Source organism: Manis pentadactyla, chromosome 9, assembly GCF_030020395.1.
Source record: "Manis pentadactyla isolate mManPen7 chromosome 9, mManPen7.hap1, whole genome shotgun sequence".
NCBI classification, from domain to species: Eukaryota; Metazoa; Chordata; class Mammalia; order Pholidota; family Manidae; genus Manis; species Manis pentadactyla.
The window spans coordinates 39,347,202-39,373,313 of NC_080027.1; the positions used below are offsets into that span (position 1 = coordinate 39,347,202).

General features: G+C 36.9%; 1 protein-coding gene across 1 annotated transcript in view; it reads right to left on the reverse strand.

Moving 5' to 3' along the window:
* Positions 1-26,112, reverse strand: part of RNF169 (ring finger protein 169) — a 90,511-nt gene that overhangs the window by 8,919 nt on the left and 55,480 nt on the right. Inside the window, exon 4 of the mRNA XM_036929774.2 lies at positions 23,454-23,572. Within this exon, the coding sequence (XP_036785669.2) occupies positions 23,454-23,572 (119 nt within the window). The remainder of the gene's footprint in view (positions 1-23,453; positions 23,573-26,112) is intronic.

The following is a 26,112-nucleotide window of genomic DNA, read 5'->3' on the forward strand; positions in this document are numbered from 1 at the left end:
TTCTGTGTTAATTCCTCCCATTCAAAACCCTTTTCCTATGCCTCATAGCCACATCACCTTGCTAGATGGCTCCAATCTAATAAACTAATCTGTGCTTTGGTATTAATAGGAGAAAGCTGTGGCTGACCAGCATCACATGTCTGCACAAGAAAATTCAACACTGAACCTAAATAAATAATGGGAGATCTGTAGTGTCTAGTGGGAGATTTATTTTGGAATAGGCAGAAAACTTCAATATCACCCTATAATAAAGGCAGCTGCTTAAAAGGCAGCTTGGTTTATATTTTACCTAGGATAGTAATAAATTCATTTGTATTCTCAGAACCCACACAAACTGTTAGTGATATAAGCTACCCAGAAGTAAACTGAAAGCAGATTAAAATGCAGGAGGAATGGAATTAGAGCTGAAAGAGACAGTATTTTTGCTTCAAATATGACTTGTTTGGCATGATTCTACTGGAGAAACAAGTAGACACTTAGAAGAAAAGATTTGCTGATCAACATAAGAAAGAACTTTGTAACTTTCAACAATCAGAGCAGTTCAGTGATAGCTATAGGTATCTTGGGAGGTACTGAGCTCTACATCATAAGAGGTGTTCAGACTTAGGCTAGACTTATACTTTAAGCTCTAAACATTCTATAATAAGAAGCAACAATATAATTTTTTTCTCAGTTAAATTTTAAATTTCAGATAGTATTTCTTTTTTTTTTCAGTAAAGCTATTTATTTATTTATTTATTTTGGGTATCGATAATATACACTTAGATGAACAGCACTGTAGTTGCTATACTGCCTTCTCCGTGCTCTCTCCACCCCCATATTATGTGTGGTAATCACAATGCCCCTTTTTCCCCTTATCTTACCCTTCCCACCCATCCTCCCCAGTCCCTTTCGCTTTGGTAACTGTTAGTCCATTCTTGGGTTCTGTGAGTCTGCTGCTGTTTTGTTCCTTCAGTTTTCTCTTTGTTCTTATACTCCACAGATGAGTGAAATCATTTGATACTTGGCTTATTTCTCTGCCTGGCTTATTTCACTAAGCATTATACCCTCTAGCTCCATCCATGTTGTTGCAAATGGTAGGATTTGTTTTCTTATGGCTGAATAGCATTCCATTGTGTATATGTACCACCTCTTCTTTATCTACTGATGGACATGTAGGTTGCTTCCATTTCTTGGCTATTGTAAATAGTGCTGCGATAAACTTAGGGGTGCATCTGTCTTTTTCAAACTGGGTTGCTGCATTCTTAGGGTAAATTCCTAGGAGTGGAATTCCCGGGTCAAATGGTATTTCTATTTTGAGTTTTTTGAGGAACCTCCATACTGCTTTCCACAAAGGTTGAACTAATTTACATTCCCACCAGCAGTGCAGGAGGGTTCCCCTTTCTCCACATCCTTGCCAATGTTTGTTGTTTGTCTTTTGGATGGCGGCTGTCCTAAATGGTGTGAGGTGGTATCTCATTCTGGTTTGAATTTGCATTTCTCTGATGATTAGCAATGTGGAGGATCTTTTCATGTGCCTGTTAGCCATCTGTATTTCTTCTTTGGAGAAGTGTCTGTTCAGCTCCTCTGCCCATTTTTTAACTGGGTTTTTTGCTTTTTGTTTATTGAGGTACATGAGCTCTTTGTATATTTTGGATGTCAACCCCTTATCAGATATGTCATTTATGAATATATGCTCCCATACTGTAGGATGCCTTTTTGTTCTACTGATGGTGTCCTTTGCTGTACAGAAGCTTTTTAGTTTGATATAGTCGCACTTTTTCATTTTTGCTTTTGTTTCCCTTGCCCAGGGAGATATGTTCATGAGAAGTTGCTCATGTTTATATTCAAGAGAGTTTTGCCTATCTTTTCTTCTAAGAGTTTTATGGTTTCATGACTTACATTCAGGTCTTTGTTCCACTCCGAGTTTACTTTTATGTATGGAGTTAGACAGTAATCCAGTTTCATTCTCTTACATATAGCTGTCCAGTTTTGCCAACACCAGCTATTAAAGAGGCTGTCATTTCCCCATTGTATATCCATGGCTACTTTATCATATATTAATTGACCATATATGCTTGTGTTAATATCTGGACTCTCTATTCTGTTCCACTGGTCTATGGGTCTGTTCTTGTGCCAGTACCAAACTGTCTTGATTACTGTGGCTTTGTAGTAGAGCTTGAAGTTAGAAACCAGATCCCCCCTGCTTTATTCTTCCTTCTCAGGATTGCTTTGGCTATTCGTGGTCTTTTGTGGTTCCATATGAATTTAGAACTTTTTGTTCCAGTTCATTGAAGAATGCTGTCAGTATTTTGATAGGGATTGCATTGAAACAATATAATTTTAAAAAACAGGGTATGAATCCATTTTGTTAGAAGTAGCAGAGTCAAACTTAAAGATACTGTCTACATGCCCAAGTTATGATATATACAAATGACAATTACCTACTGCTGGGGAGAACCTCTTCTCAAGTCCCCTGAACTCTGTTTTGGTGGAAGAGAATGCCCAGAGAGGAAACTCACACTTACAGCACTCAAGTACACAACAAGGACACACATAATAGTTTGTGAACATCTAAAATCCTTTTGGAAAACCACAGTATGGCTGAAACTGTCATTGTCTCTTTCATTCATGTGGTCAACAGACTTTACTGAGCACCAACTCTGTGCAAAGCACTAGAGTCAGACTGATGTAAAGATAATCTTGACCCAACATCGAGTCTTTGAAGTCCATCACATAATAGCACAAAAGTGCCATAAGGGATCAGTAATTCTACAGCTAAACTCTCAAAGTGTTTCTAAGTGTTTTAATTATAGTTTTAGCTTTTACATTTATGTATCTGATCCAATTTAACTTAGTATTTTGTATATGGTGTGAGGTTGAGGTCCAACTTCATTCTTTGGCAGGTAGATATACAGTTTCCAGCGCCATATGACGAGACTATTCTTTTTCCCCACCAAATGATCTTAGCAGCCTTATATTGAAAATCAACTTGACCATAGTTATATGGGATTATTTCTAGACTCTCAATTCTATGCCATGCTATAAGATGCTATACTACCCTTATTTCAGTAGCGCACTCTTTTGATTGCTGTAGATTTGCAGTACATTCTAAAATCGGTAAGTCCTCTACCTCTGTCCTCTTTCAAGATTGATTTGGCTATTTGGGATCCTTTGCAATTCCATATGTGTATTAGCTTGTTCATTTCTGTAAAAAAGGAGACTGGAATTTTAATAGGTATTACAATTAACCTGCAAAACAAGTGGGGAGAGTATTGTCATCTTAACAATGGTAAGTATTCTAATCCATGATCCAGAAGGTCTTTCCCTTTATTCAGGTCTTCTTTAATTTCTTTCAATGAGGTACTGTAGCTTTCAATGTACAAGTTTTACACTTCACTGATTTAATTTATTCATAATTATTCTATTATTTTTTATGCTTTAAATTGTAATTTAAAATTTTAAGTGTAAAAGGAACTGCTTTCCTGACTGCATTTTCAGATTGTTCACTGCCAGGGTATAGAAATGCAACTCATTTTTGTGTGATGATCTTGTATCCTGCAATTTTGCTGAACCTGTTTATTAGCTCTAATATTTTTTCATGAACTCTTTAGGATTTCCTATGAATGATATGTCATCTGTGGGTAGTGAGAGTTTTACTTCTTCCTTTGCAATCTGGATGCTTTTTTCCCAGCTTTACTGAGACATAATTGATATATAATGTGTAAGTTTAAGGTATATAACATGTTCCTTTGATACACTTACATAATAAAATGTGAAATGATTAACACGCTAGGGTTGGTAACCATAACCTCATATAATTAGTACTTTCTTGTGGTAAGATTATATAAGATCTACTCTCTTAGCAACTTTCAAATATGTAATATGGTACTGTTACCTGTAATCACCATGTTGTACAATAGATGCCCAGGACTTACTCATCTTATAACTGGAAGTTTTTACCCTTTGACCAACAGCTCCCTATTTCCTCCATACCCTGGCTGCCACCATTCTACTATATTTATTAGTTACACTTTTTAAGATTTTACATCTAAGTGATATCACACAGTATTTGTCTTTCTCTTTGACTTATTTCACTCAGCATAATGTCCTCAAGTTCCAGCCATATTGTTTCAAATGACAGAATTTCCTTCTTTCTCATGGCTAATAATAGTCTACTGTGTGTGGGGGTGTGTGCATAATTTTATCTGTTCATCTGTGGATAGACACTTAGATTGTTTCCATTATTATGAATAATGTTCCAATGAACATGGTAGTACATATATATTTTTGAGATCCTGATTTCATTCCTTTGGATATATATCCAGAACTGGGATTGCTAGATCATATGGTAGTTCTACTTGCAATTTCTTGAAGAACCTCCATGCTTTCAGTGGCTGTACCAGTTTACATTCTCACCACCAGAGCATAAGGGTTCCCTTTTCTCCATATCCTCACCAACACTTGTTACCTCTTACCCTTTTGAGGATAGCCATTCTAACAAATGTGAGGTGACACCTCATTGTGTTTCTGATTTGCTTTCCCTGATGATTAGCAATGTTGAGCATCCATTCACACACCTGTTGGCCATTGTATGTCTTCTTTGGAAAAATGTCTGTTTAGTTCTTCTGATTTTTAAATTGGATTGTTTGGGGGTTATTTGCTATTGAATTGTATAAGTTCCTTTTATTTTGGATAGTAACCCCTTAACAGCTATATGATCTGCAAATATTTTCTCTTATATTTTGTTGTTTCCTTTGCTGTGAAGACTTTTAGTTTGAGGTACTCCCACTTACTTATTTTTGTTTTTGTTGTTTGTTCTTTTACTGTCATGTGCAAAAAATTGATGCCAAGAGCAATGTCAAGGAGATTTTTACCTATGTTTTCTTCCAGGGGTTTTAAACTTTCAGGTCTTATGTTTAAGTCTTTAATCTATTTCAAGTTAACTTCTGTGAGTAGTGTAAAACAAGGGTCCAGTTCCAATCTTTTACATGTGATTATCCAGTTTCACCAACACCATTTATTGAAGATAGTATCCTTTCTCCACTGAGTATCCTTTCTCCCTTGTCTAATATTAGTGGATCATATATGCATGAGTATTTCAGGACTCTTGATTCTGATTTGTTGGTCTATATGTCTATTTTCATGTCAGTACCATAGTGTTTTGATTATTATAGTTTTGTAGTATAAAGTAGGAAGTGAGATGCCTCCAAATTTTTTCTTCTTTCTCAAGATTCTGCTGGCTACTTGGGCTCTTTTGCAGTTCTATAAAAAATTTATGTATGTTGCTTTTGTATCCTGCAACATTACTGAATTTATTGATTAGTTCTAACAGCAGTTTTCTTTTCTTGTAGTGTCCTTACCTGGCTCTGGTATCATCAGTATGTAGATGTATTTTATTACTGATTCAATCTCCTTATTCCTTAATCGCCTATTCGGATTTTCTGTTGCTTCATGATTCAGTCTTGGTAGGTTGTATTTTCTAGGAATTTATCCATTTCTTCTAGCTTATCCAATATATTGGTGTATAAAGTCTCCTATCACTCTTTGTATTTCTGTGGTCTCAGTTGTAATGTCTTCTCTTTCATTTCTGATTTATTTATTTGAGTCTTCTTTTTTTTGTTAGTTCACCTAAGTAAAGATCTGTCAATTTTGTTTATCTTCTCAAAAAACTAGCTCTTGGTTTCATTAATCTTTTCTGTTTTTCTGCTGTTTACTGTCATATGCTTCCCTCTTAGAACTGCTCTTGCTGCACCCCATAAGTTTTGGTATGTTGTGTTTCCATTTTTGCTTGTTTCAAGATACTTTTAATTTTCCTTTTGATTTCTTCCTTTGACCAACTTGTTGTTCAGAAGCATGTTGTTTAATTTCCCCATATTTGTGCAGTTCTCCAGTTTTCCTCCTATTACTGATTCTATATGATTGTGGTTGGAAAAGACACTTTGGTGTCTTTTGACATGATTTAATATTCTTAACTTTGCTAAGATTTCTTTTGTAATGTATATAGTTTATCCTGGAGAATGTTCCATGTGTGCTTGAGAAGAATGTGCATTCTGCTGCCATTGGATGGTATGAGTATGTTCTGTACATGTCTATTAAATCCATTTGGTTTAAAATATAGTTCAACTCCAACATTTCCATATTGATTTTCTCTGTGGATGTTTTATCCATTGTTGAAAGTAGGGTATTGAAGTCTATTGTTGTCTATTTCTCCCTTCAGATCTGTTAGTATTTTAATATATTTAGGTGTTCCAATGTTGGGCACATACAATTTATGATTGTTATATCGTCTTGATGAAATGACCCCTTTATCATTATATAATGATCTTGTCTCTTCTTACCATTTTGGCTTAAAATCTATTTTGTCTGATATAAGAATAGCTATTTCCACTCTCTTTTGGTTTTCACGTGCATGGAATATCTTTATCCACCCCTTCACTTTGAGCATATCTGTGTCCTTAAAGCTTTAGTGGATCTCTTTTGGGTAGCATATAATTGGGTCTTGTTTTTTTTAAATCTGTCCAGCAATTCTATGCCTTTTGACTGAAGAATTTAATCCACTTACATTTCGAGTAATTTTTGATACAAAAGGACTACTAATGCCACCTTAGTCATTATTTCAATCTGTTTTGTAGTTTCCTTGTTTCTTCCTCCTCACTCTTCTGTGGCCTTCCTTTGTGAATGTATGATTTTCCATAGTGGCATGCTTGATTCTCTTCTTTATTTTTGTTAATCTATTGCAGGTTTTACCTTTGTGGTTACCGTGAAACTTACATAAAACATCTTACAGATATAATAGTATATAATAACTTTGATTGTATATAAAAAATACCATTCTCTCCCCATCCCAGTTTTGTCACAAAACATTTTGATGTCACAAAGCACTTGATGTCTTTTCATGTTGTATATTAACAAATTATTTTAGCTAGTTATTTGTATTGCTCTTATCCTTTAAATCTATAAATCTATACTAGAGGTAAATGGTTAACACACAACTATATGCTTATCTTTACCAGTGTGTTGTATATTTCCATATGTTTTCATATTACTAATTAACATTACTTTGTTTCAGCCTGATGAATGCTTTTTCAGCATTTCTTGTCAAGCAAGAGTAGGGGTGATGAACTCCCTCCACTTGTTTGTCTGGGGAACTCTTTATCTCTCCTTCATTTCTGTAGGGCAACTGTACTGGATAAAGTATTCTTGGTTGGCGATTTTTTTTTCCTTCACACTTTGAAAACATCATCTTATTCCCCTGGCCTGTAAGGTTTCTGCTGAGAATTCCACTGATAGCATTATGAGGGTTCCTTTGTAAGTTACAAGCCTCTCTTCTCTTGTTGCTGTTAGGATTCTCACTTTGCCTCTGATTGTATTATAATGTGTGTTGTAGAGGATCTCTTTCAAGTTTGGTAACCTATGTGCTTCATGAACTTAAGATATCCAGATCTCTCTTTAGATTAGGGAATTTCTCAGTTCTTATTTCTTTAAATAAGCTGGCCCCTTCCCTTCCTCTTTTCTTCTGGCATGGCAAACATTCGATTTTTTTTTTTTTGGTATGCTATAGATCATGTAGGCTTTCCTCACTCTTTTTTCATTCTTCTGCTTTGTCCATTCTATTGCTGATGCTCTCTATTACATTTTTCCTTTCACTGATTGTATTCTTCAGCACCTAAATTTCTGTTTGGTTCTTTTTTACAATTTCTATCTTTCAAACCTCATTTTTGTGTGTGTGTGTGTATTGCTTTCCTGATTTTGTTGAATTTTCTTTGTTTTCTTGTAGTTCATTAAGCTTCCTCAAAACAGCTATTTCAAAGTCTTTATTGGGTAAGTTGTAGATCTCCATGTCTTTGGGATCCACTACTGGAAAATTATTGTGATTCTCTGATGGTGTCGTTTCCTTATTTTTCATGTTCCTTGAAGATTTGTTTAGGTGTCTTCACATTTGAAGTAGCGGTCACTTCCTCCAGTCTTTACTAACTGCCTTCAGGAGAGGTACACCTTCCATTAGCCTGGCAGACTCTGAGGCTTTCTCAGACCTTCAGTGCTTTTTGCTCCCATTTGTGGCAGAATTTTTAAGTTTCTATGCCTTTTCTTAATTCTGCAACATACCAGACCAAGTGCTGAAAGCTGCCCTTTTGCTTTCCCAAGAGTGGCACTAAAGCTCAAGTTTGTGGTCTCTCCCTTGCCCACAGATTCTGGCTTGTTTTCTGTGTATGCTAACTAGACATCCTCCAAAACATACTCTCACTACAACCAGGAGTATGCACAGGGAGCCAGTCACAGGATGAGGATGTGAGTGAGGTATGTGGAGTGCTTAGAGTGTCCATGGGTTAGTCTGGAGAATCCATGGGCAAGGTGCCCCCAGCAGCTTATGAGTAGGCTTCTTCATGGAGTTCATGACATAGTAGGATTCATCCTTTTAATGCCCCCTGAGTCCTGCTGCTGCTCTTCCAATCTCTTCCTGCTCCTCAGTCACGCAGATCATTATTCATTACACTGGATGAAGCAGGAAAGAAATGGGATTCCTTGGAAGTGTATCACACAGCTAGGGAAGCTCAGGCCCATATTCTCACCTTCCCCCACTGTGGTAATCATGGGCAAGGAAGATCTCTCTTGCCCCTGAGCTGTGCCACCTTGTGGGAAGAGTGATGCAGGTAAGTCAAACTATTCCTCTTACCCTCACTAATACAGCACAACTCATATTTCCTCCATTGTTTCTCCATTTGCTCCAATTTTGTGCTGGAACTATAACTGACCCTTAAACAATGCAAGGGTTATGAACAATGCAAAGGTTAGCACAGTCAAAAACCTGTGTGTAACTTGATTCCTCAAAAACTTTACTAATAGCCTATTACTGACTGGAAGCCTTACCAATAACATAAATGGTTGATATACACATATTTGTACATTATATGTATTATATACTGCATTCTTACAATAAAGTAAGCTACAGAAAATGAAATGTTTTTTCAAATAGTTGCTAATCTCCAAAAAACTTTCCAATGTATTTATAGAAAAAAATCTGCATATAAGGGGACCCACACAGTTCAAACCCATGTTGTTCAAGGGTCAACTGTTTATTTCTAAGGAATGTTGGTCTACAGTTTTCTTTTCTTATGATGTTTTCAACTGGCTTTGGTGTGACAGTAATACTGACCTCAAAGAATGACTAAGTTGGAAGTATTCACTCTTCTTCTAATTTTTGGAAGAGTCTGTGAAGGATTCATGCTAATTCTTCACTAAATGTTTGGGAAAAACACCAGTGAAGCCATGCAGGCCTGGAATTTTCTTTATTGCATATGTTTTGATTACTGGATCAACTGTTTCACTTGTTATAGGTCTATTTAGATTTTCTATTTCTTCTTGAGTAAATTTAGGTATTTTATGTTTCTAAGAATTTGTCCATTTCATCTAGATTATCTAATCTGTTGACATAAAATTGTTCATCTTTTATAATTCTTTTATTTCTATAAGGTCAGTAGTAATGCTCCTTTCTGATTTTAGTAATTTGAGTGTTCTCTTCTTCTTCATCAGTCTAGCTAAAGGTTTGCCAATTTTATTGATCTTTTGAAAGAATCAATTTTTTATTATTTTTCTATTCTCTATCACATTTGTCTTCACTATGATCTTTATTATTTCCTTCCTTTTCCTTGATATGATTTTACTCTTCTTTTTTCTAGTTCTTTCAGGTAAACAATTAGGTTGAGCTTTTCTTCTTTTTAAATGTAGTCTTTTACAGCTATAAATTTTTCTCTAAGCACTGCTTTAACTGTATGTCAATGGTTTTGGTATGTTGGTTTTCATTTTCATTCCTTTTTAAGTATTTTCTAATTTTACTTGTTATTTCATTTTGGTCCCACCATTTGTGTTTTTTTTTAAGAATGTGTTGTTTAATTTCCATATATTTTTGTATTTTCCAAATTTCCTTTTGTTACTGATTTCTACCTTCATTCTTCTGTGGTCAAAAAAGATATTTTATATTATTCCAATCCTTTTACATTTACTGATACATTTTTACAGCCTAATATGTGGTCTATCCTGGAGAATGCTCCATATGCACTATAGAAGAGAATGTGTATTCTGCTGTTGTTGGGTAGAGTGCCCTATATATGGTAGGTCTGGTTGCTATACAGTATTGTTCAAGTCTTCTGTATCCTTGCTGATCTTTCATCTATATATTCGATTCATTATTGAAAGTGAGTGTTAAAGGCTCCAGCAATTATTGTTAAAATGCCTATTACTCCCTTCAATTCTGTCAGTTTTTGCTTCAGGTATTTTGTGGATTCATTATTAGATGGATATGTTTACAGGTGTTATATCTTCTTAATGGATGGACACTTTTATCATTATACAAAACCTCTCTCTCTCTTATAATCATTTTTGTCCTAAAGTCTATATTGTCTGATATTAGTATAGCTATTCCAACTCTCTGTTGGTCACTGTTTGCATGGAATATCTTTTTGTAGCCTTTCACTTTCAACCTATTTCTGTCTTTGTCACTAAAGTGAGTCCCACCATCTATTTGGGTATTTTAAAAACCCATTCTGATTAAAGTGTAGGCAAAGGGTCTGTTTGTGTTTATACAGAGGATCAAAGCCTAATTTGGCTACCCCGAAAATGAACTAAGATACGATATGAAAAAGAACTTCCAACATCAGCACTCTCGGGAAGACTCATGACAGAAGATGATCAGCAAAAAAAAAAACTCCAACAAAGATCCACGCACTGCCACAGGTGTAGATGCACTCATCCCACCAGTTCCTGGACTTGCCATGGGAATGATGAAGGAGATATCTAAGCTGGCCTGTGCATACAGTAAAACAACAAATTGGACTGGATCTATACTGTTGGAACTCAACCAAGAATTAGGAGAAGTGCAAATTGTAGCACTCCAAAATCTTACAACCACAGACTATTTATTGTTAAAAGAACATATGGAATATGAACAGTCCCCAGGAATGGGTTGTTCTAGTTTATCTGAATTCTCTCAGACTGTTTAAGTTCAGTCGGACAATATCCACCATATCATAGATAAGTTTTCACAAATGCCTAAGGTGCCTAACTGGTTTTCTTGGTTTCACTGGAGATGGCTGGTAATTACAGGTATGCTTTGGTTAGGTAACTATATTCCTATTATGTTAATGTGTGTGCACAATTTAATTAGTAGTTTAAAACCTATCCATGCTGAAGTTACTCTACAAGAAGATATGTCAAAGAAATAATCAATCTTCCCAGGTTTTCTTCTGCCTGCTACTTCTATAGCTTTTCTTCTTCCTACCTAATCACAACCTTTAAATAGAACTCGTGCCACATGTCGAATTTACCGAGTATCATAATTCTTCCAAGTGGTAAAGACACCTCAAGACAAATGCTGGGCATAGAAGCCACAGGGCATAAATCTGCAAAGAAGTAAAAAGCTAACCTTTTCAAACAATAAGGCTTCTCTCTCACTTACCAACTTAACATTTCCCTGTATGGCCCCAGAAGATGACTGGTTAGCCAGAGACAGGTAAGATTCCTCAAGGGAGGAACAACCTAAGACAGGCACAGTCGCAGGGGGCCATCTGGTGAGAAAATGGGGAGCAGCAGAGGTGAGGCTTAGAACCTCCCCCCTCATGTTCTGAGAGAAATCTTCTGCATACATAGATGTTTATTGCCCTCGTCTAGCTCGGATTAACACATAGTCTACAGGCACACACCTGATCATCTACATTTGCTCTCTTACAACACTAAACTCTGTTTTCTACCTTTATCTCGTATCTACCTACCACTTCAGCATTTTATTAAAAATAATAATAATAGAGAAATGTGGTATCCACATATAAATCAAGTTTAAAAATCAAATGAATATTCATATTTGAACTGACTGTGTATAGTTCATAATGCATGAACAAAACCGAAAGCTTCTGTGATGACTGCCCTTGCACTGTTCACCGTGTAACTTATTCACTATGTAAGAATTTGTACTCCATGTAAGAATTTCTTCGTTATGCATCAGAAGATTGGAGACTGACGAAAATTAGGCTTGGGGTGGATTAATGATTGTGCATTGAGTATTGACCCCCCTATACAGAAAATTTATTGTTGTTAACAACTATTTGATCAATAAATATGAGAGATGCCCTCACAAAAAAATATATATATATATAAACACACTTCCAATTGTAAAATAAATAAGTAACCGGGATGTAATGTATAGCATAAAGAATATAGTCAAAATATTGTAACAACTTGGTATGGTGATAGCTGGTACCTAGAATTATCATGTATATAAATGTTGAATCACTGTGTTGTACACCTGAAACTAATGTAATGTAATACTGTTGTCAACTACCCTTCAATAAAAAAAAAACAAAAAACAAAAAAACATGCTGCCAATCTCTTCCTTTTAATTGCAGTTTAATTTATTTACATTTAATGTAATTACTGATAAGGAAGGACTTAGTTCTGCCATTTTGCTATTTGTTTTCTACATACTCTATACATTTTTTTGTTCCTCAATTTCTCTATTTTATTTAATGCCTTCTTTTCTGTTAGATATTTCCTAGTGTGTACCATTTTTATTCCCTTCTTATTTCTGTAACTATATGTGTTAGTTATTTTCTTAGTGGTTGCCCTGGGGATTACAATTCATAACGTAATTTACAACAATGTATTTCAAATTAATACCAACAAAATTTCAATAGCATACAAAAACTTGGTTCCTATGTTCCTATCCCCCTGCCTTTATGTTACTGTTATCACATGAAAAGTCACAAAAATCATGAATGTGAAAATGTTTAAACCATAAACATAATATAATATACATATCTTATTATTGTAATATTTGGTCAGGTTAGGAGGCTTCAAATGTTCATTGAGAATAGTCAACAGCAGTTAACTTGACAATGTTCTTGAGATTCAAAGAGCTCAAAGAAAACATTTGCTAAAAAAAAAATAGGGGAGGTGACTACTCCCACCTTTGTCCATATCCATTTCTATATCCCCAACCCTTACTCAGTGCCTGGCATATAGTGGATATATTCAACAAATTTCTTATAAATGAATAAAAATATGTAGAGAAATACCTTCCTCCTCCTTAAGGAAAGGAAAGGAAAGCTTCAACATTTATTTGCATAATAATCTGTCAGGCACTGTTGCTAAGGGTTTTAAATAAATGTATCTCACCTAATCCATACAGAAACTCTAGGAGGTAAGTGCCATCATCCTCCATTTACTAAGAACTGAGTGAAGTAATCTTTCTAAGGTCATACAGCTGAAGCCACAATTCAAACCTGTATCTCTGTGATACTAAGGCCTGTGCTCTTTATACCGCAGCATACTGAACTTACATTCTACTCTACCCTGCCATATAAAAGACTCAGCACATCAAGGGAAGCTGTCTCTTCCAGATACATAATGAAATCATAAACCAGCATTGTCTGAAAGGCAACTGGCTTAAACTTTCCATTGCCAAGAGACTAGATGATTTCTGGGATGTCTAGTTAGGCTAAAAATACCCATAACCACAGAAAGGCTGACTTACAAAGAAAAGGAGGGGCAGCCAGTATAAACATGCAGCTGGAAAGCTAGAAGATTTAGTGCTTATAAAACACTGCTTAACAGGCTTTCAAATGGTAATAAATGATACAAAACATTAGACAGCTTGTGTTCTCAACTGCTCACTCATCACTCTCTGTCTCTCACATACCCACACCATATTTATTTCTTTATCAAACTCTCAGGTCTGGCATAGCTGAGTCCCACAAAAAAAGATAAAGACATGCTCCCAAACTCTACCCTGGGTGTGTGTGTGTCTCCCCTACCCCACCAACACATACTTGAATGAAACCAGCAGCTTCTTTAGGGGACTAGTTATAGCTGCCAAGCACCCAGAAATAGGTGAGATATATATAATCCTTCCCTTGTATATTTATGATTTGGTTATCTGCCATGTGTACACTAGCATTCTTTCTTTTTTTTATGTGCAACTTAATGGTTTTTAGTATATTCAGAGTTATTTAACCATCACCACAATTGATTTTAGAACATTTCCAACAACTCATAAGTAAACATCATACATTTTTTATATTAATATGTATGTTTATTTTTATTTTTCATAAGGTATCATTGATATACATTCTTATGAAAGTTTTACATGAAAAATACTGTGGTTACTACATTCACCCATATTACCAAGTACCCCTGCATATCCCACTGAAGTCGCTGTCCATCAGTGTAGTAAGATACAATAGGGTCACTACTTGTCTTCTCTGTGCTACACTGTCTTCCGTATGCCCTCCTCTACACCACGTGTAGTAATCATAATACCCCTCAATCCCCTTCACCCGCCCTCCCCACCCATGCTCCCCACCCCTACCCTTTGGTAGTCGCTAGTCCCTTCTTGGAGTCTGTGAGTCTCCTGCTGTTTTGTTCCTCCAGTTTTGCTTCATTGTTACACTCCAAAAATTAGGGAAATCATTTGGTACTTGTCTTTCTCCACCTGGCTTATTTCCCTGAGCAAAACATCCTCCAACTCCATCCACGCTATTGCAAATGGTAGTATTTGTTTTCTTCTTATGGCTGAATAATATTCAATTCTGTATATGTACCACCTCTTCTTTATCTACTCATCTACTGCTGGACACTTAGGTTGCTTCCATATCTTCACTATTGTAAATAGTGCTGCAATAAACACAGGGGTGCATATATCTCTTTGAATCTGTCTTGTTTTCTTAGGGTAAATTCCTAGGAGTGGAATTCCTGGATCAAATGGTATTTCTATTTTTAGTTTTATGAGGAACCTCCATACTGCCTTCCACAATAGTCGAACTAATTTACATTCCCACCAGCAGCATAGAAGGGTTCCCCTTTCTCCACATCCTCGCCAGCTTTGGTGTTCCTAGTCTTTTCAATGTTGGTCAACTTAACTGGTGTGAGATGATATCTCATTGTGGTTTTAATTTGCATTTCCCTGATAACTAGCGATGTGGAGCATCTTTTCATGTGTCTGTTTGCCATCTGAATTTCCTCTTTGGAGAAGTGTCTGCTCATATCCACCTATTTTTTCCCCTTTTTTAAAATTAAGGTATTGTTGATATACACTCTTATGAAGGTTTCACATGAAAAAAACTGGTTACTACATTAACCCATGTTATTGTGTCCCCCCATACCCCATTGCAGTCACTGCCCAACAGTATAGTAAGATGCCACAGAGTCACTGTTTGCCTTCTCTGAGCTACACTGTCTTCCCCATGATCCCCCCAACATGATGTGTGCCAATCATAATACCCCTCAATCCCCTTCTCCCTCCCTCCCCACCCACTCTCCCCACCACCACTTCTCCTTGGCAACTGCTAATCCCTTCTTGGAGTCTATGAGTCTGGTACTGTATTGTTCCTTCGGTTTTGCTTCATTGTTATACTCCGCAAATGAGGGAAATCATTTGGTATTTGTCTTTCTCTGCCTGGCTTATTTCACTGAGCATAATATCCTCCAGTTCCATCCATGTTGTTGCAAATGGTAGGATTTGTTTCTTTCTTATGGCTGAACAGTATTACACTGTGTATATGTACCACCTCTTCTTTATCCGTTCATCTACTGACGGACACTTAGGTTGCTTCCATATCTTGGCTATTGTAAATATAAACATAGGGGTGCATACGTCTTTTTGAATCTGAGAAATTTCATTCTTTGGATAAATCCCTAGGAGTGGAATTCTGGGGTCAAATTATATTTCTATTTTTAGTTTTTTGAGGAACCTCCATATTGCTTTCCACAATGGTTGAACTAGCTTACATTCCCACCAGCAGTGTAGGAGGGTTCCACTTTCTCCACATCCTAACAAGCATTTGCTGTTCTTAGTCTTTTCGATATTGGCCATCCTAATTGGTGTGAGGTGATATCTCGCTCTGGTTTTTATTTGCATTTCCCTGATGATTTGTGATGAAGAGCATTTTTTCATGTTCCTGTTGGCCATCTGAATTTCTTCTTTGGAGAATTCTCTGTTCCTATCCTCTGCCCAGTTTTTAATCGGGTTATTTGCTTTTTAGGTGTTGAGGCATGTGAGTTCTTTATATCTTTTGGATGTTAACCCCTTGTCAGATATGTCATTTACCAATATATTCTCCCATACTGTAGGATGCCTTTTTGTTCTGTTGGTGGTGTTCTTCGCTGTACAGAAGCTTTTTAGCTTGATGTAGTCCCATGTATTCATTTTTGCTTTTTGTTTCCCTTGCTTGAGGAGATGCATTCAGAAAAAAAAGTTGCTCATGTTCATATTCAGGAGATTTTTGCCTATGTTGTCTTCTAAGAGTTTTATGGTTTCATGATTTACATTCAAGTCTTTGATCCATTTTGAGTTTACTTTTGTGTATGGGGATAGACAATAATCCAGTTTAATTCTCTTGCAAGGAGTTGTCCAGTTTTGCCAATACCAGTTGTTGAAGAGGTATCATTTCTCCATTGTATGTCCATAGCTCCTTTATCATATATTAATTGACTATATATGCTTGGGTTTATATCTGGGTTCTCTAGTCTGTTCCATTGGTCTATGGGTCTGTTCTTGTGCCAGTACCAAATTGTCTTGATTACTGTGGCTTTGTAGTAGAGCTTGAAGTCGGGGAGGGTAATCCCCCAGCTATATTCTTCCTTCTCAGGATTGCTTTGGCTATTCGGGGTCTTTTGTGTTTCCATATGCATTTTAGAACTGTTTCCTCTAGTTGATGGAAAAATACTGTTGGTATTTTGATAGAGATTGCATTGAATCTGTAGATTGCTATAGGCAGGATGGCCATTTTGACAATATTAATTCTTCCTATCCATGAGCACGGGATGTGTTTCCATTTATTGGTATCTTCTTTAATTTCTCTCATGAGCACCTTGTACTTTTCAGAGTATAGGTCTTTCACTTCCTTCATTAGGTTTATTCCTAGGTATCCCACCCATTTTGTAATAGGGTTATTTGCTTTTTGGGTGTTGAGGCGTGTAAGCTCTTTATATATTTTTGATGTTAACTCCTAGTCAGATATGTCATTTACAAATATATTCTCCCATACTGTAGGATGCCTTTTTGTTCTATGGATGGTGTCCTTTGCTGTATGGAAGCTTTTTACTTTAATGTAGTCCCATTTGTTCATTTTTGCTTTTGTTTCCCTTCCCCAAGGAGATGCATCCAGGAAAAAGTTGCTTATGTTTATATTCAAGAGATTTTTGCCTAAGTTTTCTTCTAAAAGGTTTACAGTTTCATGAATTACATTCAGGTCTTTGATCCATTTTGAGTTTGTGTATGGAGTTAGACAATAATCCAGTTTCATTCTCGTACATGTAGCTGTCCAATTTTGCCAACACCAGTTGTTGAAGAAGCTGTCATTTCCTCATTGTATATCTATGACTCCTTTATCATATATTAATTGACCATTTATGCTTGGGTTTATATCGGGGCTCTCCATTCTGTTCCACTGGTCTATGGGTCTGTTCTTGTGCCAGTACCAAATTGTCTTCATTACTGTGCTTTGTAATAAAGATTGAAGTCAGGGAGCATAATCCCCCCTGCTTTATTCTTCCTTCTCAGGATTGCTTTGGCTATTCGGGGTCTTTTGTGGTTCCATAGAAATTTTAGAACTATTTGCTCAAGTTTGTTGAAGAATGCCATTGGTATTTTGATAGGATTTGCACTGAATCTGTAGATTACTTTGGGCAGAATGGCCATTTTGAGAATATTAATTCTTCCTATCCATGAGCATGGGATGTATTTCCATTTATTGGTATCTTCTTTAATTTCTCTCATGAGTGTCTTGTAGTTTTCAGTGTATAAGTCTTTCACTTTCTTGGTTAGGTTTAGTCCTAGGTATTTTATTTTTTTGATGCAATTGTGAATGGAATTGTTTTCCTGATTTGTCCTTCTGCTAGTTCTTCATTAGTATATAGGAATGCAACAGAATTCTGTGTATTAATTTTATATACTGCAAGTTTGCTGAATTCAGATATTAGTTCTAGTAGTTTTAGGGTGGATTATTTAGGGTTTTCTATATACAATATCATGTCATCTGCAAACAGTGACAGTTTATCTTCTTCCTTACCAATCTGGATAGCTTTTACTTGTGTTGTCTGATTCCCATGGCTAGACCTCCAGAACTATATTGAATAAAAGTGGGGAGAGTGGGTAACCTTGTCTTGTTCCCGAACTTAATGGGAAAGCTTTCAGCTTCTCACTGTTAGGTGTGATGTTGGCTGTGGATTTGTCATATACGGCCTTTATTATGTTGAGGTACTTGCCCTCTATACCCATTTGTTGAGAGTTTTTATCATGAATAGATGTTGAATTTTGTCAAATGCTTTTTCAGCATCTATGGAGATGATCATGTGGTTTTTGTCCTCCTTTTTTGTTGATGTGGTGGATAATGTTGATGGGTTTTCGAATGTTGCACCAACCTTTCATCCCTGGAATAAATCCTACTTGATTATGATGGATGATCTTTTTGATATATTTTTGAAATCGATTTGGCATTTTTTTTAGTATTTTTGCATCTATGTTCATCAGGGATATTGGTCTGTAGTCTTCTTTTTTATAGTGTCTTTGCCTCATTTTGGTATTAGAGTGATGCTGACCTTGTAGAATGAGTTTGGGTATTCCCTCTTCTACTTTTTGGGACACTTTGAGGAAGATGGGTATTAGGTCTTCACTAAATGTTTGATAAAATTCAGTGGTGAAGCCATCTGGTCCATGGGTTTTGTTCTTAGGTAGTTTTTTGATTACCAATCAATTTTATTGCAGGTAATTGGTCTATTCAGATTTTCTGTTTCTTCCTGGGTCAGTCTTGGAAGGTTGTGTTTTTCAAAAAGTTGTCCATTTCTTCTAGGTTATCCAATTTGTTAGCATATAATTTTTCATAGTATTCTATAGTCATTCTTTGTATTTCTGTGGAGAACATAGGTATTATTCCTTTCTCATTTCTGATTCTGTTTAACTGTGTGGACTCTTTTTTCTTCTTGATAAGTCTGGCTAGGGGCTTATCTATTTCATTTGTTTTCTCAAAGAGCCAGTTCCTGGTTTTATTGATTCTGTTGTTTTATTCCTCTTGATTTCATTTATTTCTGCTCTAATCTTTATTATATCCCACCTTCTACTGATTTGGGGCCTCATTTTTTCTTGTTTTTCTAGTTTCATTAATTAGGAGTTTAGATTGTTCATTTGGGATTATTCTTGTTTCCTGAGGTAAGCCTGTATTGCAACATACTTTCCTCTTACCACTGCCTTCGCAGTGTCCCACAGATTTTGTGGTGCTGAATTACTGTCATTTGTCTCCATATATTGCTTGATCTCTGTTTTTATTTGGTCATTGATCCATTGGTTATTTAGGAACATGTTGTGAAGCCTCCATGTGTTTGTGAGCTTTTTTGTTTTCTTTGAATAATTTATTTCTAGTTTCATACCTTTGTGGTATGAGAAACTGGTGTACAATTTCAGTATTTTTTAATTTACTGAGTCTCTTTTTGTGGCTAGTATATATGATCTATTCTTGAAAACATTTCATATGCGCTTGAGAGGAATGTGTATCCTGCTGCTTTTGGGTGGAGTGTTCTGTAAATGTCTGTTAGGCCCATCTGTCCTAATGTGCTGTTCAGTGCCTCTGTGTCCTTACTTATTTTCTGTCTGGTTGCTCTGTCCTTTGGAGTTAGTGGTGTGTTGAAATCTCCTAAAACGAATGCACTGCATTCTATTTCCCCCTTTAATTCTGTTAGTATTTGTTTCACATATGTAGGAGATCCTGTGTTGGTTGCATAAATATTTATAATAGTTATAACCTCTTGTTGGACTGACCCCTTTATCATTACATAATGTCCTTCTTTGTCTCTTGTTACTTTCTTTGTTTGGAAGTCCATTTTGTCTGATACAAGTACTGCAACTCCTGCTTTTTTCTCCCTATTAGTTGCATGAAATACCTTTTTCCATCCCTTCACTTTCAGTCTGTGTATGTCTTTGGGTTTGAGGTGAGTCTCTTGTAGGCAGCATATAGATGCACCTTGTTTTTTATCCATTTAGTGACTCTTTGTCTTTTGATTGATGTCTTTTGATTGGTGCATTCAGACCATTTACATTTAGGGTAATTATCGATAGGTATGTACTTATTGTCATCACAGCTTTAGATTCGTGGTTAGCAAAGGTTCAAGGGTAATTCCCTTACTATCTAACAGTCTATTTAACTCACTTGCTATGCTATTACAAACACAACCTAAAGGTTCTATTTTTTTTTCCTCCTTTTTCTTCTTCCTTTGTTCTTTATATGTTAGGTATCATATTCTGTACTCTTTGTCTATCCCTTGATTGACTTTGAGGGTAGTTGATTTGATTTTGTGTATGCTTAGTAATTAATTGTTCTACTTTGCTGTGGTTTTATTTCCCCTGGTGACAGCTATTTATCCTTAGGAATACCTCCATCTATAGCAGTCCCTCCAAAATGCACTGTAGAGGTGGTTTATGGGAGGTAAATTCTCTCAGCTTTTGCTTACCTTAAAATTGTTTAATTCCTCCTTCAAATTTAAATGATAACCTTGTTGGGTAGAGTATTCTTGCTTCAAGGCCCCTCTGCTTCATTGCATTAAATATATGATGCCACTCCCTTCTGGTCTATAAGGTTTCTGCTGAGAAATCTGATGATAGCCTGATGGGTTTTCCTTTGTATGTGACCTTTTCTCTCTAGCTGCTTTTAAAAGTCTGTCTTTATTCTTGATCTTTGCCATTTTAGTTATTATATGTCTTGGTGTTGTCTTCCTTGGGTCCCTTGTGTTGGGAGATCTGTGCACCTCCATGGCCTGAGAGACTATCTCCTTCCCCAGATTGGGGAAGTTTTCAGCATTTACCTCCTCAAAGACACTTTCTATACCTTTTTCTCTCTTCTTCTTCTTCTTCTGGTACCCCTATAATGCGAATATTGTTGCATTTGGATTGGTCACACAGTTCTCTCAATATTCTTTCATTCTTACAGATCCTTTTTTCTCTCTGTGCCTCAGCTTCTTTGTATTCCTCTTCTCTAATTTCTACCCCTTTTATCATCTCTTCTACTACATATAATCGCCTTTTAAATCTCTCCATTATATGTTTCATTTCAGATATAGAATTTCTTAATGATTGAATCTCCATCTTGAATTTGTTCCTGAGTTCATTTTTCTGTACCTCCATGAGCATGTTTATGATTTTTATTTTGAACTCTCTTTCAGGAAGATTGGTGAGTTCAGTTTCATTTGGCCCTTTTTCTGGGGCTTGTGAGATTTTGGTCTGAACCAGGTTCTTTTGACATTTCATTTTTCTGTGTGGCACCCTCTAGTGCCCAGAAGCACTACTCTCTGGAGCTGCTCAGCCCCTAGAGTAAAGTTGGGGGTCATAGGGGACCAGCGCTGGTGCCTGGGGGGAGGAATGAGCTGTTTACTGATTCCCAGCTGCAGTGCCTGTCTCTAGTATCAGAGCCAGTGGGCCGAGCACACAGGTGTAAGCCTCTGTGCTTTGCATATCTAGCTGTTGTAGGCAGGGCCTCCCTCTGGCTGGCCTGATGCCAGTGCAGTGACTGCCAGTTTGTAAGCTGGTGCCGGCAGGCCAGGAGGGAGGCACAGCAGGCTGCGTGTCACAGTGGGGGGCCTCAGAGCTGAGTACGCAGCCAGGGGGATGGAGCACCTGAAGCTCTTCAAAGTTCCTAACCTGCTGGGCAGAGTACACCCAGACAACCTTGTTCACCTATCCCTTCTCCCACGCAGTAAGCTCTGTGCAAACCCCACCCCTTCAGCAGCCCTCTAGCTGCTAGGAAGCCTCTCAGATTGCCTGCCTTTCCTTTGTCCCAGAGCAGCTGGACATGGATCCACAAATGGCCGGAATCTCAGTTTCTCAAGCACTCAACCTGTCCCAGCTCCCCAACCTCACCAAACTCCAGAGCACCACACAATGTAGGTTTGTGTTCCAAAGCAGACCTCCAGGGCTGGTGTTCAGCAGTTCTAGGCTTCCACCCGCTCCCTGCTCTGTTTCTCTTCTTCCCGCCAGTGAGCTGGGGTGGGGGAAGGGCTTGGGTCCCGCCAGATCAAGGCTTTGGTATGTTACCCTGTTTCGTGAGGTCTGCTCTGTTCGTGAGGTCTGTATGAAGTCTGGTGCAGCCTTCTTTCCTGTTGCTGTTTTAGGGTTAGTTGTATTAACTATATTTTCATACTATATGTGGTTTTGGGAGTTCTCTGTCTCACCTCTCATGCCACCATCTTGAATCAGTCTCCTTAAATTTTTTAACTTTAGTGGGCATCTATAGTTCAAGCTCATATGCAAAAGCAAGAATTTCATCTTTATCATAACTGGATTACATCTTACTTTTTGGGCCCTGATTACATCAATCCAGCCTAAGTGGCTAAAACACAGTGTCCATTCAATAAATGTCAAATGAGTGAGTAAATATTCCAGGAAAGAGCCTTCCTAGAAAAAGGAGCTACCATTACCTACAGAAGGGGAAGTATTTAAGAGAAGGGGAGGTTTAGTGCATTTTACTTATAGAAATAACAGGAAAACCAGACTGCTCCAAAAGAACACATACAACAAGGATTCAGATATAAAAACTACATCAGGCATCACAATAGCACATACATCATAACATTCTTAAACTTGGTAGCTTTTTTGGTCACATTTACTAGGGACTAGCAATTAAAATCCTAAAATAAAAAGGGTTCGAGTGTATGTCTATACAGGCAGCAGAGATCTACTCCATAGTGCTGAGAGGAACCCTAGAAATAAGGGTTAGAAATGACAGATTTAAACAAAAAAAGGCAACAAAATGAGATAAAGATTGTCTTTACATTAAGAAAGAGAGCACAGCACACAGTAGCTGCTCACAAAATGTCTACTAAATGAATGATTCTTTCCCACTTTCCTTCCTCCATTTCTTCTTCCCTTCCTTTCTTTTCTATTCTCCCTCCCTCCCTTCCTCCCTTTCTCCCTTCCTTCCTTCCTTCCATCTAGCCTTTCATTATTCTTCCATCATCCAACATCCATCCAATTCCAACCTCCTTTCCTCCCCAGGCCTGCAAAGTCTAAAGGATCAAGAGATTCCTTGATCAGGGTCTTAAAAAACTTTCCAGTTTGCCATCTTGAAACCCATCAAGATATATTTTAATTCTAGACACTGAATATCAACACTGGTCTCACTTCCTACTAAGAGAAAAAAGTCTACAGAGAGAATTGATGGATATTGTCAACTGAAAAACCTTTGTTATTTCCTTGCAGGACAGAAAATTCACACTTTGAAGCAGAGCAATTAGAATAATCCTACTCTGAGGGTACTAGAAATAGGTAATATATACTTGCAGGTCAGCCACTTGTCCCTAATCCATATTTGAAAACAAGTCCCCACTTGTTTTTCCTACTCCCACCTCCCCCAAAGTTGCTACAACAAATACTTTTACTCCTCCAGTGCTTCTCACACCCTAAAATGAAAGAATGCTGACTGAATCCAGTATCAGTCTCTTACCCTGCAAGGAAGGCTAAGGAGTAGGAGTTGTTCTTGGAAACAAACGCTGAGCGGTGTGTCTGGGTCATCTTGCCTCGGGAAGGTTCTTCATTCTCTGAATCTGAGAGACGTGCAGGACACTAGCAGGAAGCAAGGGAGACAACACTGTCCATTTGGGTTTCCCATGGAATCTCTTATAGCTATCATTTCAAATTTTTCTATTATATGTCACTTCTCTCTGAGCTCTGATCTGTTTTTAACTGCTTCCTGGAGATCACAATCTGGATATCCCAAATGTAGCTCCAACATAATATATCCAAAATACTCTAATCCCCACTACCAACCCAGCTAGAAGCCTCAATGTCATCTATGACTCTTTTCTTTCCCTTTCTTTGAAGTCATAATAACATTGTATAGGGGTTTTGAGTACCCCAACACTTCTAAATATTTTATTTCATTTATTCTTTCAACTTCATTAAAAGGGATTAGTTTTTAGTATTGGATAATTCTTCCATAATTTGTATAGTATGTCTTTTTTTCTTTTATTGAAGTTCAGTTGATATACAGTATTATAATGGTTTCAGGACTATAACCATGATTTGACAGTTATCCATATTACTAAATGCTCACTCCAGTAAGAGTTGCTACCATCTGTCCACATAGAAGGATACTGCAATATTATCGACTATATTTCCTATGCTGTACTTTCATCCCCATGGCCAACTTCTGCCATAATTGAGATTTTGTGCCCTTTTATCCCTTTTACCTATTCCACCCAAGAAGAGATTCTTACCTGTTTTTTTACAGATGACAAACTGAGACTCAGAGTAGTTAATCTGCTGTGGACTGCAGACTTAATAAGAAGCAACTAGTACTTAAATTCAAAGTGTCTGTCTCCAAACTGCCTCCATGCTATTTCCACTCTATTCCATTCTACTCCTAAAATGTCTCTCAGATCTAACTCTTCCATGTATACTCATTGTCGATGCCTTTCCTTAAACTCTCAGTATCTTCTGCCTGGACTACTGCAGTAATCTATTTACTGGTCTTGTTCTCACTCCAGCCTTTCTTTCCTCCAGTCCCTTCCATACTATCAAGCACACAGATGCAAGCATATCACTCCCCTGCTTAACTGTTGGTGACTTCAGGATAAAGTCCAAACCCCTCAGCATGATACAATAACCTTCACATACTAGACCCAACCTTCTTTCATGGTTTTTCTCCCACCAGGTCCCACACATGGAACTCCTTGAGCTCTAGCACAGCAAAACTTTCTACTCTCCACATTACCATCACAGTCTCAAAATCTCTATTCTTTTGCACATGCTATTCCCTTTATTTAAAACCCTCCTTCCATATTCTCTACCTATAAATACTCATAAGCCTTTCAGAGGCATCTTAAATGTCACTTTCTGTGCAAGGGCTTTCAAATAACCACCAAGTCAGCCTTTTCTATCTTGTTGATAGTCATTCATTAACCTTCATTTTATTTTAGAGTCTCTCCATTTATATTTGAAGTTTCTTTATATGCACTTAGAAAAGAAGTCTGGGAGAATATTTAACAAAATGTTTATAGGGGTTATCTCTAGGATGTGGGATAATTAGCAATTTTTCACTTTCTGCTTTATAATCTTTGGTGTGACTATAATTGTTATACTAAATTGTTTTCCAACAATTCACATTATTATTGGTATCAACTGTACCACAGCAAATCATAATAAAACATCATGCACATTTTATTTCCATTCTGAACAAATAACAAATGATAATCTCTGCTTCTAGAATAAGCACTTTCCTCCCTCCATCTGATTCAATTTGATAAACATATATCAAACACTTGTGATGTGCAAGGTACTATAGATTTTAAAATAGGTTAAGACATACTTCCTATACTCAACAAACTTATAAATCAAGTAGAGAAACACAAACACACAAATACCATAATGTAAGGGAGAATTTTAAAAGTCCTATAAAAATTTTAAAGGGAGGGGGAGGAAATTGGGAGGGGAGAGAGTGGATGATGGGAGGGAGAAACAAGTAAGGAATCCCTATATGTTCCAGGAAGGTGACAGCTTTTGGACTGGACATGAAGAGAGGAAAATAGTCTTTTATCAGGTAAGCTGGGTGGCATTTCAATGAAATGAAATGTAAGAGCAAAGACTCTGAGGAGGGAAAGCACAGAGTACATATTTGGAGGAAAGTAAATAGCTCTGTTCCTTAAGAGTTTGGGGATGTAAGCAAGGATGGAAAGACAAGCTAGGATAACACCAAGGAACTGAATGTTGGGGTGAAGAGTTCTCATTCAATTCTACAGGAAATGGGGAGTTGCTGCAGTTCTGGGGGCAGGAGAGTGAAGTAATCAGTCCAGCTCTAATCATAATACTCTCTCTATAAAATATAATCCTTTAGCTGGCTTTCCACTGAGACCACTTGAGCTTCTCTTCAGTCCCAATTTGAACACAGTTTTGGCTAAAGTAAATAAATTATTTGTTCAACACAAAAACTCTTAAAACATATTTAAAGCAAAATTACAGCCATTCAAAAATCCTCAAAAATATAAAAGCAAACAGAAAGAATGTGTTTTCGCATAGAAAATTTTGTGAAACTGGCTATTACCAATAAAAAGAAGTCTGAGAATTTGTACTTCCTGATTTCTTTTAAGATTAAAATTAGGTTGATG